Below are 26,681 nucleotides of genomic sequence, written 5' to 3' on the forward strand. Positions count from 1 at the left end.
TTATATGTTGCTGTGGCAGGCCTCAAACTCATGATCCTCCTGCTTCAGCCTCATGAGTGCTAAGATTATAGGCTTGTGCTACCAAACCTGGTTTGCAGAATACGTTGAATGAAAATAATTCATGCCTTCCACAGACAGAGAATTAGCAAGGCTAACCATATCATATGAAGACATAAGAAGCAAAAATGTTTTGGAAAAAATAATGTTAAGCTGTTTTTCGTATATTATAACCATTGTACAGAGACTCAGACTAATATGTATTGTTGTTTCTGTGGTATTGTTTGAGTGTGTCAGTTTATCCTGTTAAAATCACTTGAAGCTTCACTCTTAGACTATAGTATTCTTTAGTCACTTAATGAAATGCAGATATCTTTGGATATCTAGGTACTTTTAACTATTATTATCAGTTAGTTTTTAGTGAATTCATTATAAGAAAATGAAGAACCATGGCCACAATACTGCATACGTGCCAGGAGACCACTGTGTGCAGTACATCGTGCATATATGCACATGAGGGAGATCCTGTTCCAGCCCTGCAGAGATGACATCTATTTTTGTCCCAAAAGACGAGTAGGTGCTCTCTGGACATATGTAGATATTCTATGCAAGTCTTAAGGTTCCAAGTGCTCCCTACCCCAAACTCATAAAAAATATATACTATGTAGGGTATGGGGTTCAGAAGGGCACACAGTTTAAATGGAAGTGAGTCAGTAGGGGAGACTGGAAAGATGCCAAGGAGTCAGTGCTTAGAAGACACTATGTGCCATTCTTTGGATTTGGGTTTAATCATGACAGTAGGAAGTGATTTTCAGCAGTTGTATAGTATACTTAGTCTTTTGTTGGAAAACACAACACTGAATGATGGAAAGATGTAATACTACTGACAAAGGCACTAGTTAGCAGACTTTTACTATAATCCAATGATAAATGATAAAGGTATAAAATAAAACAGTAGAGGTGAAAGTGGAGCGTGAAGGTAGAGTTTTGAAAAATTTATAAGCCTGAATTGCCATGATTTGGTAACCTTGTGTGTGAGAGATAAGTTAAGCTACTGGGACTCTTGTTTAACTGGTAGCTTTGCATAATGCAATCTTGCTTATGTCTTCTCATCTCACTGTAGTTAGCTCTGCAAACTCATCTGGTCTGCAGACTAGTATTCTCCTGAGGGACAGTTGTGGAACAGCTTTTTAAAGCAATGTTATTTGAGAGAGAGAGAGAGAGAGAGGGAGGGAGGGAGGGAGGGAGGGAGGGAGGGAGGGAGGGGAGAGAAAAAGAGACTGGTTTTGTTTCATTCTTTAGATTTTTTTTTTAAATTTATTTATTTGAGAGCGACAGACACAGAGAGAAAGACAGATAGAGGGAGAGAGAGAGAATGGGCGCGCCAGGGCTTCCAGCCTCTGCAAACGAACTCCAGACGCGTGCACCCCCTTGTGCATCTGGCTAACGTGGGACCTGGGGAACCGAGCCTCGAACCGGGGTCCTTAGGCTTCACAGGCAAGCGCTTAACCTCTAAGCCATCTCTCCAGCCCCATTCTTTAGATATTTTAAGCTATCATACCATATTTGTCTTATATGTTAGATTTAACCTGAATAAATTTTCTTTCGTGTATATATTCTTATATCACATCTAAGAGTACCTTGAAAATATCAGTGCATTTTAGGATAACAGTGAGATTAGACACATAAATAGCACGTTGAAGTTAATGCAGATATGTTTTTTAATTAGCTTTCTGAAGTTACTAGCTTTCTGTAGGATTACAGAAAGTATATTACAAAATGGGAGAAGCTTATTGAATTTTGTAATGGGAAGGTCCAGAAATAGGGTTGGAGGTAAAATTATAAAAGGGGACAATTAAGAAAAGAATTAGGGCTGGAGAGATGGCTTAGCGGTTAAGGCATTTGCCTAAAAAGCTAAACAACTTTCGTTCAATTCCCTAGGACTCATGTAAACCAGATGCCCAAGATGTATGCATTTGGAGTTTGTTTGCAGTAGCTAGAGGCCCTGGTGTGCCCATTCTCTCTCTCTGCCTCTTTTCTCTCTCTCTGTCTCTCAAATAAATAATGTTTTTTTAAAAAAAGGGCTAAACACAGTAATGATATCTCAGCTACTGTTTCTCTATTTCTGTTGTCTAAGATACTGATGAAAAGCTGGATGTGGTGGTGCACATCTTTAATCCCAGCACTTGGGAGGCAGAGGTAGGAGGGTTGCCGTGAGTTCGAGGCCATCATGAGACTACATAGTGAATTCCAGGTTAGCCTCAGCCAGAGTGAGACCCTACCTCGAAAAAACCAAAAAAAAAAAAAAAAAAAAAAGAAAAGAAAAAAAATTGATGAGAACTAGGTAGTATAAATTAATTAGTTGGCCAAAATTAGCAACTTTTATATATCTTAAATATTATAAATATTTATTATATCTATATTGCTACACGTTTTCAGTACAATTTGTATTTTCTATGTAACATAGTGCTAGCTAAATGCTTTTTACAGCATTTTATTTAACATTAATAACTTTTATATAGTTTATATGCTATAAAAATTTACTATTTTTAAGTAGCATACAGTTTGGTAAGTTCTACTAAATAAAGCTGCTTTTAAGCAAAGGAGTCCTTTAGAATTTTTTTTTCCCTTCCAACCAAGCTTATGTTCATCTGGAAGAGAAAAATGCCTTGGCAGATTCATGCATCCTGTAACTAGGCTTCCAAGATTCTAAGACCAGGCAAAACAATGCACTGAACAATATAGTTAGATGGCAGAATAATCACAGTGGTGTTTGGCGCTTTGGTATTATTCAGCTAACAGATGGAGATGATGCTCACATCCATCTTGTTTTGTTGGCATGTAAACCATAATTATTTTTCTAATAGTTTGTTTCCTAGGCACAGAGATGGAAAATATGCTCTATCAAACTTAATTCCTGTACCTACAAATGTTTTCAGCCTGAAATAATTAATTAATCTTTTATTAGAACATTTTTTTCTGTGAAAAATGAAGTTTGTGTTGGAGATGGGTTGGCATTCATCAACAGTTTATATTTCTTAATTAAAGAGTTGCTACTGTGTAGCAGCTGCCTACTGCTGGCCTGCCTTTGCCTGCTCTTCTTACATCTGGACTGATTCAGACTTTACATGAGTAAGAGATAAACTTTGGTATTAAGTCCTTGCAGTCTTGAGGATTGTGACTATTATCATGACTAACATCACTTTCATTAATACGTATTCTCGTATAATGTTACTTAGCTTTGAAAATTGCTATACTTTCATATCTTTACAATAGTTAGGTACAGAAATAGTTTGGTTATACTAAATTTTATTAGTACATGCTGGTCTCTCTTCACTAATTATGTAGTTTGACTAGTCTTAACTCAGTCACAGAATTTTTTTTCTCAATTTTTATTAAAGTTTTCCATGATTATAAAAAATATCCCATGGTTATGCCGTCCCCCACTTTCCCCTTTGAAATTCCATTCTCCATCATATCCCCTCCCCATCTGTCTTTCATTTTGGTGTCATGATCTTTTCCTCCTCTTATGATGGTCTTGTGTAGGTAGTGTCAGGCACTATGAGGTCATGGATATCCAGGCCATTTTGTGTCTGGAGGGAGCACATTCTAAGGAGTCCTACCCTTCCTTTGGCTCTTACATTTTTTCTGCCACCTCTTCCACATTAGACCCTGAGCCTTGGAAGGTGTGATCGAGATGTTACTCAGTACTCCAGTCACTTCTTTCCAGCACTATGATACCTTCTGAGTCATCCCACAGTCACTGCCATCTGAAAAGAGAAGATTCTCTACCCAAAGTGAGAGTAGCATTAATATAAGGGTATGGATATTAAGAGAAGTGCTTACTGGGCAATTTGATAAGCTTAGTATATACATTTATCCAGACATCAGCAAATGTTATCCCCATAGGGCTCATGACTATCCCTGTTTTAAGTTTTCAGTATCAGGGATGTATTCCCTCCCATGGAGCGGGCTTCTAGTCCAATTAGAGGGCAGTTGGTTTCCACCATGATAGACGTGCCATTATTGCATCTGTTGACTCATTTGGCCTGGCTGGCCAACTATAAGGCTTGCAGTGTCCACTGTTGGGTATCTTCACTGGTGGTATCTCTTTCTACCATTGAACTACGTGTAGCTTCTTCCAGCTTTCTGTTGGCTGGTCTAGTCACAGAATTCTTAACAGAGTATGTAGGAAGGATCTGCCTGGTGACAACTGAGCTATACCCTATCTGTTTTAGGTTGGTATAATAAATAATCGTTAACTAGGTGACTTATGAACAGAAATTTTATCTTTCACAAATTTTCACAGTTAAGGAAGACCAAGATCAAGGCAAAAACACATTTATTGGGTGGTGAGCAGGCATGTGAGAATGCCACTAATTTGCCAGAAAATGGCTTCTGGGGTGCTGGTGAAGCACACTAGAAGGTTTTGTATTGCTGGGTGTCCATTAGTGTCAGGGAACCATGAGCCATAAACCCACAATAAAGCACCCAGACTTCAAAGGAAGTCCTTTCTTCCTTTAATGTCACTGTAGCTCCCTCTACTGACAAAGCTTGACATGGGGCCACTGGAGAAATGGTAAAAGTTGACAGCAGGGTAAAGAAGTGGGTTTGAAGCAGAGGGGTAATTCATGTGCAGAAGGCTGCATGTGTCATAGACTATGCTGTCCTCAAATTCCACATCTTATAACAACTTAGGTTTATTCCTTTTCATGATGCATGCTTTTTTTTTTCTGGGCCATTGGTGGGTTTCTATTCTGTATCATCCTCATTCTGGCATACAGACTGCTGTTGGAGAAGCTGCTTTCTATGGTAATGTCTGCAAGGAAAAGGGAGCTTTGTTGAATTGCAAGATGTCTACTAAGGTTGTATGTGTACATTTTGCTAGCTAAAGTAACTTACATGATCGTGTGTAACTCTAGGTAGAGAAGTGTAATCCTACCATGTAGGAAAGAGAACCAAAAATATTTGTTGAAAAACCTAATTATCCCAGGATTGATCAGCCTGACATTGAAATATTTGGCAACCTCTAGGTTAATGATTTATAATTCTCCCTTTAAAATTTTGTCTGCTTTGTACTTTTTAAATGAATTGTAGTAAAATAGTATTGATATAGAAATTGATGGTTCTTTTAGCTTCTGGGTCTGTGAAATGAACTAGAGTTTATAAAGTGAACTTAGTCATTTGTGTAAAACAGTGAGGCTCAGAACAAACAAGAAGCAGGAAATATTTTTTTGGAGGTTAGATATAAGTAGACTTTATTTTCTAATTCTACAGTTTCGAAATTTGTATTATCCTTATATTGGATATTGTATGAAAGATGAAATCTCTTTATGCTGAAAAAAGGTCTTTTCATTTCCTTGTAGCCAGTCTTGGATAAGAGATAGAGAACAAGATTTAGATATCTAGGTTAGAGTTCCAGCTCTATCATTTACAAACTGTTATCATGAAGAAGCAATTTACACTCTGCAATAAAATGAAGGTTGAAAGCAAAATTCCACAGTCCCTAACTGAAGATTTGGTGCTAGGTATGCTTCAGTATTCAGGTGCTTTGAATTTTAGAAATGGTAATGGTAAGGTGCATATATCATATAACATGTAACTCTTCGGAAGGACAGGACAACAGCCCATAATCAAACATAGTAATATTTCTTCAGTAAAATGTATGAATATTTACAAGAAGGTTAAATAAAGGCTACAGATAGCATCATTTCAGTTTGGGGCAGGAATTTTGTCCCAGAATTAAAACAAGTGTGTTTGTTTTCAGTCTTTTGGATTGGAACTATGGTGAAAAAATTATGGCCCTGTGGTATGTTTATCATAGTAAAGCAACACTTTGCAAGTTAAAGTGCTGTGAGCCATAAATTATTATAACATGTTCATCATTATGATCATAGTGGCCATTGATATTTTATCATCATTGAAAATAGTATTTAAGAAAAGAATTGACAATTGCCCTTCGCTCCTGTGGACTCATTTACATAGACTAATGTTGTTGTCTTTATTGATACCAGATTACACATCCAAAAATCCTATTATGTAACCCTTTTTGCTTAAAATATCATTATCTACATGCATTCTTTAAATGGAGTCACTTCTCAGAAAATGATAAGTAATTATTTTCTTAGGGATAGGGACATAAACAGTACTCTTCTAGATGCATAACAGATTAATTAATTTATTACATTTGATGGATGCCTTAGGACATTAAGAGCTTAATTATCTTCCAGATCTCTGGTTGGCAAAGGCTAGGTAAACTATAAAAGTCTTTTTTTTTTTTTTTTGCATGTGTGTGTGTGTGTGTGTGTGTGTGTGTGTGTGTGTTGCCATGGCAAACAAATTTCAGACACTTGCACCACTTTTTGTGTCTGTCTGGCTTACATGGATGGCTTGGGAGTTGAATCCCGGGGCGTGCAGACTTTGCAAATAAGTGCCTTTAGCCACTGAGCCATCTCTCTAGTCCTTTTTCTTTTTGATTCACTGATTTCAAATGTAGTATTAACAGTTTCTATGTAGTCTGGTAAATGAGTGGCTTTGCAATTGTGCTCCATTTTTTTCTTACAGATATTTAAAAATTTTTTTTGTTTTGTGGTAAGGTGTTGACATTGTTCACTTGCCTATATTTTGTATATGATAACTTTTCATGCAAGTAAGGCATTTACTTTGAAGACAAGAATTATTCTCACAGTATAGTAATCCAAATTTGAGCTTAGTGTAATGCTTGAATATTTAAACTTTTACAGTCATGCTTGATTAAATACATCTTCAAAAGATCTGCATTCCCTTTACTATATTTACATAATGAAAATTTTTTTTTGTTTCTGAAATTAAAATGACTCTAAATGATATTCTGTCATTAATGAGTCTTTTGTTATTTGTCACTCCAGTTTCAAACATCCATAAAAAAGAAAACAAGAAAAGAAGGCAAGAAAGAAAAATTGAAAGAATGGTAGACAAAGGACAAAAAGAAAATGAAAAAAAAAATGAAAATTATGTTACATATAAGGACATGTAATACTAGGCACTGATGTTGCTGCTGAGGTTGATAGCAGTTATATGTACTTGATATATAAGAAAATGTGCAAATAAGAATAGAATAAAAATAAATATCTTACAGGAATATTAAATAACTCAATTGTGGCCACAGCAATAATTATATTACTTGAGATGCTTCAGGTGAACAGTCAGGGAGATATGTTACATGGTTTTACAAAATAATGTATAATCTGTACTCTTTAAAATATAAAAATTTCCTAGGTAGTATAGTGTAAAAATTAAAGATGGTGTTTTGGCATTATTTTCATTAGAAATGCCTTTTGGGACTAAGGATGTGACTCAGTGGGTAAAGTACTTCCATGCAAGCATGAGGACTTGAGTTTGGATCTCCAACACACATAACATGCAGGATGTAATGAAGCGTTCCTGACATCTTAGCACCAGGGAGATGGCGACAGGGAATCCCTAGGGCTTCCTGCCAGGTCATCTAGCCAAGTAGGTGAGCTCTAGGTATGGTGAAAGACCCTGTCTCAAATAATAAGATGGAGACTGATTGAAGAGGATACCCAACATCAACCTGTGGTCTCCACATATAAATCCACAGATGTGCATATGCACCTGCCCACACATTATGTGTACCCAAGCACAGATGAACACTCATACACAGAAAAAGAACAAATATATTAAAAAGTGTGTGTGTGTGTATCAGTTGCTTTCTTGTTGCTGGAACAAAACGCCTTACCAGAAGCAGCTTATGGGAGGAAAGGGTTTATTTCAGCTTCCAGTTTCAAGGGGAAGTTTCATCTTGATAGGGAAAGCACAGTAGAGCAGGCAGCCAGGGCATCACATTTTGTCACCACAACAGGAAGGAAGTAGTTTGAGTGAGCTAGCTCTGAGCACTTAGTGGGCTAGACTAATAAACCTCAAGGTTGCCTCCAATATCGCACCTCCTTCAGCAAGTCTCCACCTTCCAAAGGTTCCATCAGCTGAGGATTAAATAGGAGGCTTAATCACAAACATTTGAAGGTTTCATCTACATCCAAACTACTATATTGTATATATCCTGTGTGGGCTCATGTGTGTGGATGTGGGCACATGTAGAGGTCAGAGGATACCCTCAAGTAGTATAGAACCTCATCTTCCAACTTGCTTTGAGGCACATTCCTTCTTATTTATGGATACTTTCATATATGTACATAATGTATTTTGCTCATAATCCCTTCCCATTACCTTATTTTATACCCCCCTTTCCCTCCCTCCTACTGAATCCCTTCTTTCTAACTATTGCCTCTTCTATTTTGTCCCCCTTCGTCATCCATCATCTGTGATGAAACACTTTCCCTCATCCTCTGGTTCTTACGTTCTTTCTGTCTCCGGCTTTCACATCCTTTCTGGACCCTCTTATGTACTTAGCACTCCATGTTCTCTTAGTCTTAGCACTGTGATGACTTTTGAGTCTTCCTAGTAATCATTGCTATTTGCAAAAAGCTTCTCTGACTAAAGGTGAGAATAGCACTAATCTATGAGCATAGACATAAATATTTAGGGGACAATTTGATAATGATGTCACAAGGTCGTGATGTTTGCAGCTGCCTTCAGCAGGGTAGTTGGCCCACAAGCTTCAGTATTATCCTGTCTCTGTCTCTATTCATTCTGTAGGGTCATTGGAATTAAAGACACTTGTTCTGCATGTCTAGCTTTACATGGATTCTGGGGAATCTCACTTTGAATGTCTGTTATATACCAGCCACTACATTAATTCAGGAAACAGGAATAGGATACAGTTTTTGCTCTTGAGATGTTTACAGTCTAATGGGAGTCATATAGATAAGAGCATTGTGTACATATATGAAAAGTATCCATAAATAAGAGGAAATTAGGAGTGATGGCTTGCACCTGTACTCCTAGCCCTCTGGAGGCTGAGGCAAAAAGCTGGTTTGAAGACAGCCTGGGCTAATAATGAGACCCTGTTTTTATTTGTTTGTTTTTCAAGGTAGGGTTTCACTCTAGCCCAGGCTGACTTGGAATTCACTAGTCTCAGGGTGGTCTTGAATTCATGGTGATCCTCCTACCTCTGCCTCCAGAGTGCTGGGATTAAAGGCATGAGCCACCACGCCTGGCTTGAGACCCTGCTTTGAAATGATTAAAAATTAAAAAATTAAAACTTATGGAAGGGCTGGAGAAATGACTTAGTGGTTAAGAAATTTGCCTACAAGGCCCAAGGACCCAGGTTCAATTCCTTAGTACCCACATAAGCCAGATGCACAAGGTGGTGCATGTGTCTGGAATTTGTTTGCAGTGGCTAGGGGTCCTGGCACCCATTTTCTGTCACCCTTCTCTCTTTCATTCCTAAATAAATAAATAAATCATGATAAATGCTTTAAAATAGATATGTGACAAGTGTTAAGCTGATACAGGAAGAGGGATGAGTATTTGAGCAAGGAAAATTTAAAGAAGATTTTATGACAAAGATAACATTCTGTCTGGCCTCATAGGAAAATATTTAGCATGTGGAAAAGGGCATTTTAAGTATGTATAAAAGATGGACTGTGAACAAAACATGGTGTCTATAGCAAATGGCCAATATTCTTACATTGTAGTAATAATGGAGAGCCCAGATAAGGGATGAAGTGGAGGAAGATGAAGCTGGTTGCATGGGTTTGGTTATAACCAGTCTTGTATGCAGGACTGCTGCTCTCTGATGTGTATCAGAACAGAGGTACATTTTAAAAAAATATTGAATCACTCTCATGCATAATGACACATCTTGAGAGAATAAATGAATGATGTTATCCATGGTAGTCTGTAGAGGTGTCTATGAAACAGTGACCTGTTTGTTGTAGGTTAACTTGGTCTCTGGAAGGCTTATGCTGTCTGGTCCGGAGTTCAAAATGTTCTGTTGTGAGGCAGTAGAACAGGCTGCAGTGCATGTGGTATTATAGGCTTTTTTTTTTAACCACAAGAATTTTTTTTTTAAATTTATTTATTTATTTATTTGAGAGCGACAGACACAGAGAGAAAGACAGATAGAGGGAGAGAGAATGGGCGCGCCAGGGCTTCCAGCCTCTGCAAACGAACTCCAGACGCATGCGCCCCCTTGTGCATCTGGCTAACGTGGGACCTGGGGAACCAAGCCTCGAACCGGGTCCTTAGGCTTCACAGGCAAGCGCTTAACCGCTAAACCATCTCTCCAGCCCTAACCACAAGAATTTTTGATCCTATGAGAAACACTAGCACCCACATGACCATGGTATGCAGGCAGCTTGCCCATTGCCTTATAACTGTAACAAATTTCTGGGCAACAGAAACCTAATGACTTGCCATTTTAATGAGGGGAAAGTATGGAAAGCTCAATATGGTTTTAAATATTCAAACATGACCCCATTAAAATGTAAATTCAGTGCTTTCTAAACTCTCAACAAATTTTCTACAAGTTATTGGAGTAATTATATAAATAATTTATGCCTTAACTCTTATTATGGTGATTACATATATCTACATATAGTTTGTTTTAGGGAAAGATTTATTTTACCTTATATATTGCATTTGTGTATTAATTTTATATTACTGTATCAGTTGTTAAATATGGAGAATCACTTACTATTGTTTAAAATGCTAAGAAATTTGGATTTACCATGTAAGAATGTTTTATTTGCAGTGACAGAAAGTTCTGTTATATCCACAAATCCTATTGATTCAGTATCAGAAAGTCTTGCTAGCATGAGAAAAGTTACCAGTGTATTTCTGCTGGTACAGTCTTTGCCTTGAATTCTTGAATCTCTATTTTGCATTTTTCCTGTGAATTTGCTGCAGAATATCTTCTTAAAAATAAGTTTTAAGCTGTGCCTAGTGGTGAAAACCTGTACTCTCAGCTATTTGGGAACTTGAGGCAAGAGCATTTCAGGTTCAGAGCCACCCTGGGAAACTTAGTAAGACCTTGTCTTAAAATAAAAAGTAGGACTGGCCAGGTGTGGTGGCATATGCCTTTAATCCTAGTACTTGGGAGGCTGAGGTCAGAGGATTGCTGTGAGTTTGAGGCAAGTCTGAGACTACATAGTGAATTTCAGGTCAGCCTGGGCTAGAGTGAGACGGTTGAGGGTATGGCTACGTTAACTAGCATTTGTCTAACACGTGTGAAGCCCTATGTTCAAGCTCCAGAGCCACTAAAATAAATAAATATATAAATTCTCTGGCCTCAAGATTTCTTTAGTCTTTCTATTGGTCTGAATAAAATTCACCATTTGCCTTTCACAATCTCTCTCCAACCTATCTTTCCAATTTCATTTTCTCTGTTAAGTATGATAAAATCTTGATTGTTTTTAGAGCACTGAAGGAGGAAAGGGGATTCTCTCAAAAACTATATATATATATACAGAATAAACAATTCAGTGAATTATGTCTCATGTACTAAGCATCTTGAAATATTTGAGATCAAAACTGAACAAATGCTGCTTTCATCTAAAAAGTTACATTTAAATCACCTCAGTCATTGTTAAGGACATAAAATCCTCATTACTCATTTTTTTTTCAACTTCAATAAGAAATCTTATGGAATTGTTTTGGAACACATGCTTCCAATCTGCCACCAGATTTTGCAGCAGAAATTTATATAATCATGCCATAGCTCAGACTGTCTCACAATTTGCCATATGTTTCAATATTTCCAATGTTTTCAAACACTCTCCTCTTTTTCCCAACCCTTCTAGTTTACATTTCTCAGTTTTGTCCCAGCTCTTACCCAACAATTTTCATTCATGTTTCTGATTCACAGATAATCCTTGCCATAGCCTTCTAGTTTAGAGTAAGTTCTATATTGGTTTTCTTTCCTGGAATTGTGCAAAATGCTCAATTTAAAACTCTTGATTACTGGTGTAGGTTCTGCATTCTAATTTCAGTACATGTTTTTATGGCTTGGTTAATTGTCTTTAAAAATGTTTTGAGAAGGAAGGAACGGGGCGTTATCCTAAAGTCTTACATATGCCCATGACATTCTCTGTTACTGAACTATACTCTTAGCCCCTCTGGTGTTTTACCTCTTTCTAAATTTATAAGAAGCATGGTCAATGTAAGAACAGCTCCTATAACAGTAGTTTCAGTAAAAAATATATAAACTCTGTTTTCATCTGATTAGGTAGAAATTTTGTGTGTGGGGGGGCCGTGTGCAGGACTTCTCTCTCTGGATCTCATGTTGCTGTTACTGTTCTTTGATGTGCTTGCTGTGAGTGAGCTTCTGAGAAATTCTCCTGTCTCCTGCATCATCAGCATGGTGGGATTACAAGAGCCCACACCTGTGGTCTGGGGGCTGAACTCAAGTACTCAGGTTTGAGCAGCGAGTTCTTCATCCACTGACCCATCTTTCCAGCCCTGGAAGTTCCTGTGCTGTAAATCAACCAGTTAAGATAGTTTTATATGAGCAGCGAGATTCTTATGATGAATGGTATTGCTTTTATGCCCATTTCCCTCATAATCCTACAATTCCTTAGTTGGCTACTAGGAGTCACAGTGCAGAATAAAGGCTTTGGCATCTGTCAACTGTGGGCCATCCTTGATTGCCAGTTTCTCGTTCTGTGATTTTTGAGCAACTCTCTTAATCTCTAGTGCTGTTTTGTTATGTATAAATTGAAGACAAAAGTAGATGCAGGATGACCAGGAACTCAAGGCTTGCCTCAGCTACGTGGTAAGTTGAGGTCAGTCTGGCTTTCATGACACCCTGTCACAAAGAACGAACCAGTCTGTTTCATAGGATCATGGTGTGGTGCATATACAATGCAGTGGCCACAGAAGACATGCAATACAGTACACATTATTAAGAATCAAAGTAGTCACTGTGCATTTTAGGATGCTTGGTCTTCATCTGAGTACTTGACTTTCAACTACAGGTTTTTTTTTTTTTTTCCTATCTAGGGCCTTGTGCATGCCAGGCAAATGTTCTGCCACGGAGGTCCACACTGCATAGTAAATACTAAAGTATTTTTGAGATTTTGATGATAACAACCAATTGACCTCTTGAGACTAAAAAAGTATGTTATTTGTTATTCATTAAATATTTTCAATAAATAATATGCTGAAAATCAGTAAACAGAATCTCCTCTGTACTCTACTGCTATTAGCAACCTGGAAATTATATTTTTAGTCAATAATTACTATTTAAACATTGTTTTTGAAAATTTGTAATTTACCTAAGCCCTGATTTGGACTTACACACTTTGGTGAGTATATATTTCAAGATTGTTCATTAATTTGATCTAAATGTTATTATCTTTTGTATATCTATCTATCTATATACATACATATACTATACATATGTATACATATATGTATGTACATATATATACACACATATAGGGGTGTGTGTGTGTGTATTAGTGTGGGTGTATGTGCATGTGTGTGGAGGCCAGAAGACAAGCTGGGGGAGTCATCCTCAGGAATGCTGCCTACCTTTTCTTTCTTTTTCTTTCAACATAGGGTCTCTCATTCACCTAGAACACCAATTAGGCTAGACTGCCTGGCCAGAGAGTCCCAGGTAGCCACCTGTCTCTGACTCCCCGGTGCTGAGATTACATGTGTGCACCATCATGCCTGGAATTTTTATATTTATGTTCTGGGGATCAAAATCAGGTTCTCCTGCTTGCCAAGCAAACACTTTACCAGCTGAGTGATCTCCCCACCTCTTAAAAGTATCCTAAAGTTTTTATTTATTTATTTATGTATTTATTTGAGAGTGACAGACATAGAGAGAAAGACAGATAGAGGGAGAGAGAGAGAATGGGCGTGCCAGGGCTTCCAGCCTCTGCAAACGAACTCCAGACGCGTGCGCCCCCTTGTGCATCTGGCTAACGTGGGACCTGGGGAACCGAGCCTCGAACCGGGGTCCTTAGGCTTCACAGGCAAGCGCTTAACCGCTAAGCCATCTCTCCAGCCCAGTATCCTAAAGTTTTAAGTATTATAAATTTATATTGTTTTCTGGCCATTTTAATTTTGAAATCATCTTCCAAATATTATCACCTAGAGCACTGATTATATTACGTAGAAAGATAAAATTCAAATACTGTTCATTTTATCTCATTTTTATTATAAAACTGTACAATAGTAATAATACACATTTAAAATTCTGAACTAATTCCTCGAGGTCTCATTATATAAGAGTTTGTATGTATAGGTTGCCTTATAGTTATTATCTCTATGCACCTATGTGTTTTTTTGAGTTAGGGTCTCACTCGAGCCGCAGCTGACCTGGAACTCATTCTGTAGACCTGGTTGGCCTTAAATTCACAGAGATTTGCTACTTCAGCCTCCTGAGTGCTGGGATTAAAGGCCACCATACCTGTCTTCTTCTTTTGTTTTGTGAGACAAGGCCTCTGTGATAGCCCAGAATGTCCTCAAACTCTCCTTCCAAAAGCTGGGATTATAAGTGTCCCACCATCATATTTGGCTCTATTATCTTTTTGAACTTAATGTAGTATTGATTTTTTCCATAGATATGTTTGCTCACCACCTACCTCAATGAATGCTGTGATAGTCATTTCCATTTAAATGGGTTCCCATCTATTTTAACTTTAATCTTATTTATTATTTATTTTTATGTGTATAATGTGCATGAGTGTGTTATACATGTTCTTATGTGTGTGAGTGCAAGTGTGTTTGTGGGTGAATATGCATATGTATATGTAGGTCAGATAGATGTTTTACCCAATTACTTTTTACCTTTTTTTTTTCTAAGACAGGGCCTCTTAATGACTTAATGTTTACTGACTGGGCTAGATAGGCTAGCCAATTTCCCCTAATGATCCTCTTGGCATTGCTTCGTCTGCATACCTGGCATTTTATGCAGGTCCTAGGGATCTGTTCTCAGGTTCTCATTCTTGTGTGGCAAGTACTTTGCACACTGAGCCATCTCTCCAGCACTGTAATTTTATTTTTAATTAATGAATTCATTTAATCATTTTATTTTTGAAATAGAGTTTTTGTATGTGGCCCAGGTTGACCTCAAATTTGTAGTGATCTTCCTGCTTCTGCTTCCCAAGTACAGGGATTACAAGCATGGGTTACCATGCCTGACCATTCTATTTTTTTTTCTTAACATTTTTAAATTGAGAACTTTAATATATATGAACATATTCTTAATTGGCTTTATTCCTACTGGGTTATCCTCTTATGTCCCCTCTCTCCAACCTCATTCTTCTGAAGACCCCCTTCAGTAGTTTATTGGTAGTCTCTATGGGATCATGGATGCACCAGTCAGTTCCTATGGGGAGGCCAGTGCCTCCAAGTACACTTACCCTCCCTGTGGCTTTTACATTCCCTCTGCCCTCTCTTTCTTGATGTTCCCTGAGTCTTGGAGGGCATGCTGGAAGTCTGTTTTGGCATTTAACTCTCAGCACCCTCTTATTTTCTGTTTTGATGTGTTTTGTGTCTCCTCAGTGTCTACCGCCATCTCTCTGGAGAAGGTTTTCTGGCAAGCTTGAAGCAGCACTCTTTTAGTCCACCTCTTCCTCTGTAATGTTTCCTGGGTCCTGGTGGGTGTGATAGAGATGAGAAGAAAGAGTGATGTCCTGAGTATTTAGTATCCATTTTATTCTTCATTTTGACCTGTTCATATTTCACTCTTCAATTTTGGGTTGAATATCAGCTATTCTACCACTTATTATTTGGTTGGTAAAGATGGGGTTGACTTCCACCTCTCTGTAGGAAAAATAGGTCATATGACTAGAAAGTATGGAGGAGTATTAAGTGCATAGATGGATACTGACCAAGGACTAAAAGGGGTGTGTGTGTGTGTGTGTGTGTGTGTGTGTGTGTTTATGTGCAGTGAATTAGCATTGAAGTTGTTCTGTGACTGTTGAATACTTATGTCTGTCTTGAGTAATGAAAGTAAATGTTTTGAGGTTGGAACAGTTAGGGACTTGATTAGGCATGGGCTTATATGGCATAGCCAGGAGTTTGGTTAAAATAATGACAATTTAAGGGGCAATATATTAGATGGTATGGTTTAGGGGGAAATATTGGTGGGGAGTGTTTGAGTGGAGGCATAAAAATAATAAGTTTCTGGCTCAAACTACAGCTTATCTTAGAATAAATGTGATGTTTTGTGTGTAATTCCAAGTAAATTGTTTAAAACAATCAGATGAGCTGAAGTATTTTGACATTGTGATATGGCTATTTGTATAACGTTTAGTAGGTTTCTTCTTTTACTTATTGGGTAGTATATTTGTAATAACGTAAATTTGTGATAACATGTGATATGTAACTTAAAGGTATCCCAAGCCAGGTGTGGTGCACCTGTCACCCCAGCCCATGGGAAGTAGAAGCAAGAGAATTACTGCAATTTAGGGGCTAGCCTAGTCTCCATAGTGAGTTCAGACCAGTCAGGACTACCTAGTGAGACCCTGTCACAGCAAACAAACAGCATGAAGCAAAAAGATACATACTGTAATTCTATTTTATTAAAAATTGTTACTTGTCTTGAGTCTTTAGGGATAAGATGATTTTGTGATGTAGGTGGTCGTACTTATGGATCATATTTTTCTAGGCATTAATTACAATTATGATTAAGTTGGATTTTACTTTCATAAGATAGCTTCTGAGGAAATTCTCATTTTTGTACCTCAACTGCTGATTATTTAAATTGTAAATGGTCAGCATTCTTTTGTTACGAATATTGTTAAGATAACAAATGAAGGCTGGAGAGATGGCTCAGAGGTTAAAGCTGCTTTCTTGCAAAGCCCAGTAGCCTGGGTTCAGTTTCCCATTACTTATGTAAAGCTAGATTTCCAAAGTGGCACATGTGTCTGGAGTTTGCAGTGGCAGGAGACCCCTGTTTCACTTATACTCCCTCTCTCACATAAATAAATAAAAATATTTTTTTTAAAAAAAGATAGATAATGAGAGGTTGGAGAGATATCTTAGCATTTAAGGCACTCGCCTGTAAAGCCTAAGGACCCAGGTTCAATTCCCTAGTACCCACATAAACCAGATGCACAAGGTAGTACATGCATCTGGAGTTTGTTTGCAGTGGCTAAAGGCCCTGGCACACCCATCCTCTCTCTATTTGCCTCTTTCTCACTCTCAAACAAATAAATAAATAATATTTTAAACTTCAAAAAAGAAGATAATGAATGACATAAATATCATGGATATACTTAGTAAGCCAAGATAAAAAGTGAAGAGATGGGCTGGAGAGATGCCTTAATGGTTAAGGTGCTTGCCTGTGAAGCCCAAGGACCCAGATCTGATTCCCCAGTGCCCCTATAAGTCAGATGCACAAGGTGGCACATTCGTTTGCAGTGGTTCAAAGGCCCTGGTGTGCCCATTCTTTCCCTGCCTCTTTTTTCCTCTCTCAAATACATAAATAAAATTAAATAAAATATTAAAAATTCAAAAATTCAAAAGCTGTAGTAAACTCATAGTTTACACAAAGAAAATTTAATATATGGACTTAACTAACAAAACTGTTGCTATAGAGTGAGAGAAGCAAAATGTGGATGATGCATTTCTTAAAAGATCAGCAGTTACAAGAAATGACTACTACTCTGAGGCTGTGAGAGGAAGAAAAGAAAATGGTGTTAAATGGGATACTGTGATGCTGAAGTTCGGGCCAAATTGTAGCTACCTTTGGAGCTGCACTTCTATTCATTTACAGAACCTATAATCATATATATATATATATTTTTTAATTTAATTTATTAGTTTTCTTTTCAGTAAATACAGGCAGTTTGGTACCATTATTTAGGCTCATCTGTGATCTACCCCTTCCCATTAGACCCTCCTTGTTAATGAAAATGGGTCGTGCATTGTGGAGTTAGCCCCCAGTTATTGGTATGATATATGTCTCTGCAAATCATGACCCAACATGTGACTCTGACATTCTTTCTGCCCCCTCTTCCGCAAAATATCCCTGAGCCATGTTGGGTTCATTTTTGGTCTGCTTCAGTGATGAGGTGTTGGGGGCCTCTGAGGCTCTGGCTCTCTGATTTGGTAGGAGTTGATTTTTCTCTGCGTTGATCTCCTTCCCCTTTGTGCTGGTATCCGGTTCACAGGAAAACATCACCCTTGCTTATTTTGCCAGTTGTCCTTAGTTTCAGTTGGGCCCCTTTTGAGGTATGTTGGGGCAGCTCTCTTCTTAGGATCTGCATCTATCTGGAAAAGAGAAGCAGATTCTCCAACGGAGAGTAAGTTAGCACCCGGAAAATTGAGATAAGACTTACTTTTTTGATAGACAGTATGGTAGGTTTAGGCCCTCTTATACCCCGTGATTGATGGTAGCTTGATATTGTAGAGTGGGCTTGTGTTTGGGTATGGTTCCCACTTGTTTCCCAGCTCCAGCTATGGGTCTAGTACCACTGAGTGGATCAGTTAGCCAAATCAAGAGCAATTGATTCCTCACCATGGCTGTGTACCACTATTGCACTTGTGTGGGCATCTCATCCAGTTATTTGTTACTAATTAGGTTAAACAATGTGTTGCTTGGACAGATCTTGGTCATTTCCCCCAGTCGCCTATGTAGTGGCTTCTGGCACTAGACACGTTGACTGTCTGGGGACTGACTCTTTCCTGGCTTCCAGCCATGTCATTCCATTTTATGCGTCAGCTGTGTATGGAGTCTTCAGCAATAGGGTCTTACCACTGGCCTTTGGTGGGTCATCAAGTACTCTGACAGAAGTCTGTCATTGTTTTGGGAAACCTTGTAGGTTTCTCTGATCAAAAGCTCATTGTGGATGGTAGGCCCAAGCTGGAAGTGGGGGTTACAGGTCAGTGTCCACTAAGAAATTAAGGAAAAAGATAACTAATATACAAGAGTTAGAGAGGAGAGAGATAGAGGGGGAGAGGGAGGGAGGGAAGATGTAGGAGATTTAGGTTAGTCTTGATCCTACCCTCTCCAGTGTCTTGTGGTTCAGGTGTTTCCTGTAAGGGTCTAGTGAAGGTTCAGCCATTTGGTCTGTCTTTTAGGAAGTAGAATTTTATGGTACCATTGCCGTTTGTGTCCGGATTACTGTTTTCCACCCTTTGATTCCCTCCCTGCCCTCCCATCCATCTTATTGTCTAGTCCATGAGGTGCTTGCTGGGTATGTAAGGCATCTTGGGCAGATTCAGGTTAGGTGTTGCAGATGAGTGAGACTATGTGTCGATTTTTTTTCTGTGATTGGGTAAGTTCGCTGAGAATGATCTGTTCCAGGTTCAACCATTTTTCCTCAAATTTCTTTATGTCGTTTTTTCTTACTGCTGTATAGAATTCCATTGTGTAGATATACCACATCTTTGTTATCCATTCTTCTAATGATGGACATCTGGGTTGATTCCAGCTTTTAGCTATTACGAATTGAGCTGCTACAAACCTATAATCATATTGATGTTGGATTACCTCAGAAGGTGCTGGAGCCTGGAGTTACCCACTGCTCCCCTGCTAGAACTGTACTTTGGTTGTAGTATCCAGCATTTGTGTGGGAGTATTCTAGGACTGCTCTTGTCACTGGAGCCATAGCCCACAGGCAATCTTCTCCTGAGTTCCCTGGAATAATGCTGCTGCTTTTGTAGGAACCAGGGAGAGGAGAAAGAAAATAAAATTGTGTATCTTTTCCTGCCGTCCAATTTTCATCAGGGTTTAGCAGGATATAATTAGAAATAAGGTACCAAGGGAGTGTAAGAAATGTGATTACTAGGCTTCTAGTCCTCTGAAATGCAGAGGAGATGTGGGAGGGCAGGAATGGAGTGGAGACCCAAAAAAGATTGGGAGGGAGCAGCTATAAAGCATTTGCTTTTTAACCATAATAGGAGAAATGACGTATATTTTTTGCAAGTTTTCTAAATGATGTCAAAATCTTCCTTTTTTCTGGCTAAAGGAACTTATTAAGTTAAAAAGAATGGTTAAAAAAAACTTTTCAAAGTGAGATAGTTCTCCACTAATCTATCAGTCTAGATATTTTAGTTTTAAGAAATAAAAATAGACTTTGAAATTAGGTCTGTTGGCTCATGTCTGCAATCCCATCACCTAGGAATTTAAGATAGGACAACTGCTGGTTCCAGGCCAGCCTGGGCTACACAGTAAGTTTTAGTTTGGCATAGGCTGCAAAATAAGATCCTTTTTCAAACCACGATCACCACCAAATCTTGTATTATTAAAGCAGAAAATACATTTTATAAAGGGTTAGCATTGAGTAGCTAGTTTGAGAAAATAATGTCCATTGTGCATGTTGTTTCTATTGTCTATCCCCACCATTTGTCCTGTAAGGTTCATATTACCAGAGGACAGGCTGTCTGGTATAGCCTGCCCTTGGACAGAAGAGGTCCTGACAAACATTCACAATGCTATTATATTTGATAATTGTAGACTAAATACACTACTGTATTCAGTAATTGAGGATTGTTTTTTCAAAGCAATTTTGAGATTTTGGAGGAGAATGATTAGGAATGAGTAGGAAGGCCAAATCCACAAGGTACCTATTAATTGAGGCTTGTTTTAGATAAGTAGTAGGCAGCTCAAAACAATAGCCAGAAGTGCTTGTGCAATTAATATGTAATAGGCACTCTGATCTCTTTAAATAATATCTTTGAGGAAGTTGTCATTATTATCCTCATTTTACAGATGAGAAAAATTGAGAGGTGCACTTCTGATGATGGTGGATTAGGCAATTTGGACTAACTTCCACTGAGAACAACTAGAAAAGCTGGATCAAATATAAAAATCATCTGTTTGAAAGTATCAGAGAGCTAACACATCAGTGAAGACTATGGGGACAAGATCCTGGAGAAGAAGGAAACCTAAAAGGTGAGCTGGACATTTGAGGATTTTCCCCCTAAGGAAATCTGTTTCCAGTAAAGGTGGCCAAAAGGCTGAAAAGTAAAGAAGAGCTTTTGATTCATTTGTAAGGTTGGGTTAATGGAGCAATATTTTGAGTGCAGAGTTTACTAATATGGAGAATATGTGCTAGCCCTTTTGGTGGGGACTTGAAGAGTGAATCAGAAATAGAATGAGCTGTTGCTGGGAATGATGGTGCACACCTATAATCACAGAGTTTGGAAGATGAAGGCCACAGATCAGGAACACAAGGCCATCTTAGTGAGTTCAAGAATAGCCTGTGCTTCATGTGGGCCTAGCTCAAAACACCACCCCCACCACTAAAACCCATTTACTTATAGAATAAAGCCTCACCTTAATCCTTGATTAGGTTATAGACATTGATGATTGTTAGCAAATCTGGCCTTCAGTTAAAGCAGAATGAATCTTTTCTGGCAGTATATAGTTACTTGCTAGATCTCAAAAATTTAGTATCTTACATGCACACAAAAATTAGGCATTTAGGAAACAAGATTTGAAAACTTAAACTAAGAGAAATAACATACCATAGGGGATTTAGATGATGGAGTTCTTAGGTGCTGGTTTAAAACAGTAACTACATTTAAAGTAGCAAAATACAAGAGTGAGTATTCTAGCAAAGAACTGAACATGATAAAAATGTGTAGAGCTAGAAAAAGCAAGAAGAAATGAATAACTCATTGAATACATCTAACAACATTTTTTTGTTTCATATTTTCTTTCTTTCTTTCTTTTTTTTTTTTTTTTTGAGATAGGGTCTCACTTCAGCCCATGTTGGCCTGGAACTCACTCTGTAGTACCAGGCTGACCTCAAACTCACAGCAAACCTCCTACCTCTGCCTCCCAAGTGCTAGAATTAAAGGTGTGCGCTCTCATGCCTGCTTAATAGCATTTTAGGTAAGAGAGAAATAATTATCTGGCAGTTAACTTATGGGAAAATAACTCTAGTGAAATGGAGAAATATGATGTGATAGAGGAAAAAAAAAGAGTGGAAGGCTTCTTGGATACATATGGTTGGAGTTCCAGAAGGATAGGAAAAAGAGAATGGGACAAATACAATATTTGAAGAAATAATGGCTACGATTTTTTTCCCCAAACAGATGAAAGAGACACAGTTACTGATTTACAAATTGCCCTAAATCCCAGAATGATAAACAAAGACAACTGCAGTAGGATTGCCATATTAATTGCAAAAATATAGGGGTAAAGCTTAAAAAGTAAGAATTAATAGAAATATAGCTAGAAATTGAGACTATAATAGAATACAATGAAATTGTATGTATTCTAGGACTATGAGGTTAGCTAAATGTTTGAAAGTCAGTGTAATGGGCTGGGAGTGGTGGTGCACACCTGCAATCCCAGCATCTTAGAGGCAGAGGTAGGAAGATTATTATGAGTTTGAAGCCACCCTGAGACTACATACTGAATTCCAGGTCAGCTTGGGCTAGAGCAAGACCCTACCTTGAAAAACAAACAAACAACAACAACAAAAAGCAACAAAAAAAGAGAGTGTAATGGACAACACTTACAGACTAAATGAAAATAAATAAAATATTACTGACATCATTATGTACAAAAAATTTATTTGGCTCATCCTTTTATCCAATTTTGATAACTCAGCAAAGCAGAAATTGAGAGAAACATAGCTAAACACAAAATAATGCAAAAATATCAGTCTTTATATGCTTTATCTTTTTAAAATTGTGTGTGTGTGTGAAAGAGAGAGAGAGAGAGAGAGAGAGAGCAAGCGAGCGAGCGCGAGAGCGGGCGGGCAAATGAGCAGACACACACATGCCAACATGTGCCCATTTGGAGGTCAGAGGGCAACTTTTGGGTGTCAATCCTTGCTTTTCACTCTTTTGAGGAAAGGTTGTTCCTGCTGTTTTTACCAGATTAGCTGGTCCTCAAGTTTTCAGTGTATTCCCCTGTCTCCACCTCCCTTCTCACTGTAGGCCTGGCTGGGATTACAAACTCCCGCCACAACATTAAGCATCTAGAAATGCGGTTTCTAGAATCTGAACTCAGGTACTCACATTTGCATGATAAGCATTTTATACACAGAACTTCCCCACCTTAAGCCTGCAGTCTCAATATTCTTGTTTACTAACTAGTACAATAAGGTAGGAAAAACTTACAACATGTAGGTAATCCAAAAGAAATAATAAATTTTTTATTTACAAGTGATATGTCATGACTTAAAAAAAATCCATAGACACACTTTGTATGTATGTGTAGAGTATGTGTAGTGTGGTATGCGATGTGATCTCTGTGTATGCATGTGTGTGTAGATGCATGTGTAAAGGCCAGATGAGAAAGTCTGGTGCTCTTCTATTACTCATATGCAGATTTTCTTGAAACAAGTCTCTCCTTCAACCCCAAGATGCTGTTTTCAGACAGCTAGCCCTAGTGACTCTCTGACCTGGGGCCATTCACATCTCTTAGGCAACTTGGTGGTCCCCCCTGCTCCCAGGAGGTCACGATACTGATTCTGAATTTAGTGCAGACACCCTGTCAGCATAGCTGTCTACATCCCAGAACTGCTGGGCTCAAGTGATGCTCCTGATTCCTCAGCTTCTTGAGTAGCTGGGACTACAGGGACACGCCACCATGACTAGCCCTAGTGATTCTCTAATCTCTACCCACCACCCACAGACTGGGGTAATAGATGTTCTTGACAATGCCCAGTTTTTCGTGTGGGTGCTGGGAACTAAACTCTTGTGGCCTCTATAGAGAGTATGTGCTAGCCCTTTTGGTGGGGACTTGAAGAGTGAATCAGAAATAGAATGAGCTGTTGCTGGGAATGATGGTGCACACCTATAATCACAGAGTTTGGAAGATATGGGTATGAACATTAAGGGAAGTGTTTACTGGGCAGTTTGATGAGCATAGTATATACATTTAGCCAGAGAGCAGCAGACATTACACCCCTAGGGCTCATGACTACCCCTGTTTTAAGTTTTCAGTATCAGGGATGTATTCCCTCCTATGGAGCGGGCCTCCAGTCCAATTAGAGGGCAGTTAGTTTCCACCATGATAGGCATGCCACTATTGCACCCATTGGCTCATTTGGCCTGGCTGGCCAAATATGAGGCTTGCAATGTCCACTGTTGAGTATCTTCACTGGTGACACAGGCAAATTCTTTATCTACTAAGTAATCTCTCCAGCCCATATTTAAAATCTTAATACCACTTAAATTATTAAAAATCTCTAGGAGAAATGTTACTTTACACACAATATTCAATAGATACTGGTTTATTTGTTTGGATTCAGGCAGTCTATTTTTTTGGAAGCAGACAAAGTTGGCTTGGAATGTTTCTTCTGCCATCTTTTAGTGTGGCCTTTTTTATGTGTTAGCTACTTTAAGAGCTGTAATTTAGAATATATATTTACCTCAAAGGATTTAAAAAAAAAGGATCTTAATAGTTGCATAAAAAGAAATGAACTCTATAATACAGTGCATAGTCATCATATTTAAGATGGTAATTATTTATTTTCTCTCCTTAATAATATCCTAAGGCATTCTGTACTTGAGTTCACATAAAGACAAGAAAAAAGACCTAGTTAGGAATAACACACTATGTAATATAAAAAATTAACTACAGTTAGTTTAGGCACAAATATCAAATATATATACACATATATGATAAAGTACACTGATATGTACATATTATTGTATTCGTTTAGTGTTAACTTCTAACTCTTCCTCGTTACGTTATGGTTTAATACTCATCTGGTATAGTTGAAGGAAGTAGCTTTATTGTGGTCTTATTCAGATAAGTTTTCTTACTTTCTGCTTTTTCATTGTCCACAAATATCCTTTGTTCTAATTCTGCATTGTACTTATCATACTACAGGTTTATGATTCAGTAGGTCTGAGATGTAGTTCTAAAGTGAGGGAAGAAGTTTTCTAGAGTGTTTTGACCTTTCCATTTGTCTTCTTATTAATTGGTTTTAGTCCCATATACTGTCCCTGGGTTAAATTTGATCTAATCTCTGAGTTAAGAATGGTTTACATTGTGTGTTTGTGTGTGTGTGCACGTATGCACATGCACGTGTGCATGTGGTGTATGAATATTGTGTGCAGATGTGTATTTGTGTGTATGAAGTCCAGAGGAAGGCATGGGGTGTCTTCTATTGATCTTCTGCCTTCTCCAAGACAGCCTCTCACTGAACCTGGAGCTAACCATGTTTTGGTTAAACTGGCTCACAAAAGAACTCCAGTGATCTCTGACCTCCTCAGCACTGGGGTTACAGGAATGCATGGCCGTGCCTGGCTCTTTAGTTGGATCTGGGCATTGAATTAAGGTCCTGATGCTTGCATAGCAAGCACTCTTATCTGCTGACCATCTCCCCTGCTCCCAGCTTACATTCTTGATGATTTTAAAGAAAACAACAGCAAAAGGACTCATGAAAAATGTGGAATTCAAAATCTAACATTATTGGAATAAAGTCATGATCATTTTTTTTTAAAATGCATTGTGGCTGCTTTTGCAACATTATGGTAGAGTTTAGTAGTTGAGACAGCTGTTTGGTCCACCAGAAATTGCAGTGATGTAGTTATCATTCAGCAACATTTTTAGTGCCATGTTTATTGCTGTATTGTGACATCTAGCTTATTTTTCAATAATCAGTGAATACTCATGTCAAAACAAGATGAGAAAGGAGAGTACATGTCACATGTACTTTTAAAGTGCAATTGAGTATGGGTAATTTTGTTACCAAATTAGATGATGAAGTATTGTGTTTATTAGGTTATTAATGTTATCAATATAATAAAAAATACATGTTGACCTTCTGAGACTAAGCATTTTCAATTAGAGTACTTAGAAATTTAAAATGAAATGTATATAGCAGAATATCTTTTTAAATTGTTTTTATTTTTATATGTTTTATTTATTTATGAGAGAGAAAGAGCGAGAGAGAGAGAGGGAAAGAGAAAGAGGGAGGTAGTTACTGCAAATGAACTGCAGGTACATGTGCCACTTTGTGCATCTGACTTTACATGGTACTGGGGAATTGAGCCTGGGTCATTTGGCTTTTGCCGGCAAGCGCTTAACTGCTAAGCCATCTCTCCATCCTTATAGCAGAATATCTTTACAAAGGTTGAAATAAATGAAAATGAAGCTATTACCAAATAAGTTGTTGAGTAGTTAATTTGCTAGTCAAAAATGAAATAAATTTATTATCATGAGTTAATTAATATATATTTAACTGTAGTAGCTGAAAAAGTGTGTCTAGAGAAAATAAATTAAGGCTGTAGATGAGAGCAGTTTCTCAAAGTGGTGGGGACAATGGGAGCAACATTTATAACTGGTTGTAAAACAAGAGAACTGATTTTTTTTTTCTTTTTTGGTGTTTTGCGGTAGGGTTTCACTCTAGCTCAGGCAGACCTGGAATTATGTGGTCTCAGGGTGGCCTCTAACTCACGGTGATCCACCTACCTCTGTTTTCCGAGTGCTGGGATTAAAGGTGTGCACTACCATGCCTGGCATGATTTTTTGTTGTTGTTGTTGTTAGGTCCTGCTTAGTTGACAGGTATTATCAAACATTTCTGTGGTTTCTTTGAGGTGGTAGTACTGAAGTTGAATAAGCTTCTATGAACAATACTATGAAACAATTAGAGGCAAGAATGTTTCTGAGGTATTTGAGAAAATGTTAATTCACTAAGTCAGTATTACCTGAAGTGGGATTTATACTAAGATCTGTTAAAACTAATAAATATAAAAATACAAGCCAGGTATGGTGGCTCATGCCTATAATCCTAGCCTTTGAGAGGCTGAGGTAGGTGTGTCACTGAGTTTGAGGCCAGCTTGGGCTATGAAGTGAGTTCTGTCTCAGCCTGGACTAGAGTAAGACCCTGCCTCAAAGAAAACTATA

At 38.0% G+C, this 26,681-nt stretch overlaps 1 protein-coding gene across 39 annotated transcripts in view; it reads left to right on the top strand.

The window, feature by feature from the left end:
* Rims2 (regulating synaptic membrane exocytosis 2) overlaps window positions 1-26,681 on the top strand; it is a 544,765-nt gene that overhangs the window by 13,393 nt on the left and 504,691 nt on the right. For 2 of the 39 annotated variants that reach the window (XM_045144622.1, XM_045144629.1), the window contains exon 2: window positions 20,573-20,755. The exons of the other annotated variants lie outside the window; for them this stretch is intronic. In XM_045144622.1, coding sequence (XP_045000557.1) covers window positions 20,718-20,755 — 38 coding nt within the window. In that variant the 5' untranslated portion in view covers window positions 20,573-20,717. The remainder of the gene's footprint in view (window positions 1-20,572; window positions 20,756-26,681) is intronic. 39 annotated transcript variants of the gene reach the window in all.

The sequence above is a fragment of the Jaculus jaculus genome, chromosome 2, assembly GCF_020740685.1.
Source record: "Jaculus jaculus isolate mJacJac1 chromosome 2, mJacJac1.mat.Y.cur, whole genome shotgun sequence".
Classification (NCBI taxonomy): domain Eukaryota; kingdom Metazoa; phylum Chordata; class Mammalia; order Rodentia; family Dipodidae; genus Jaculus; species Jaculus jaculus.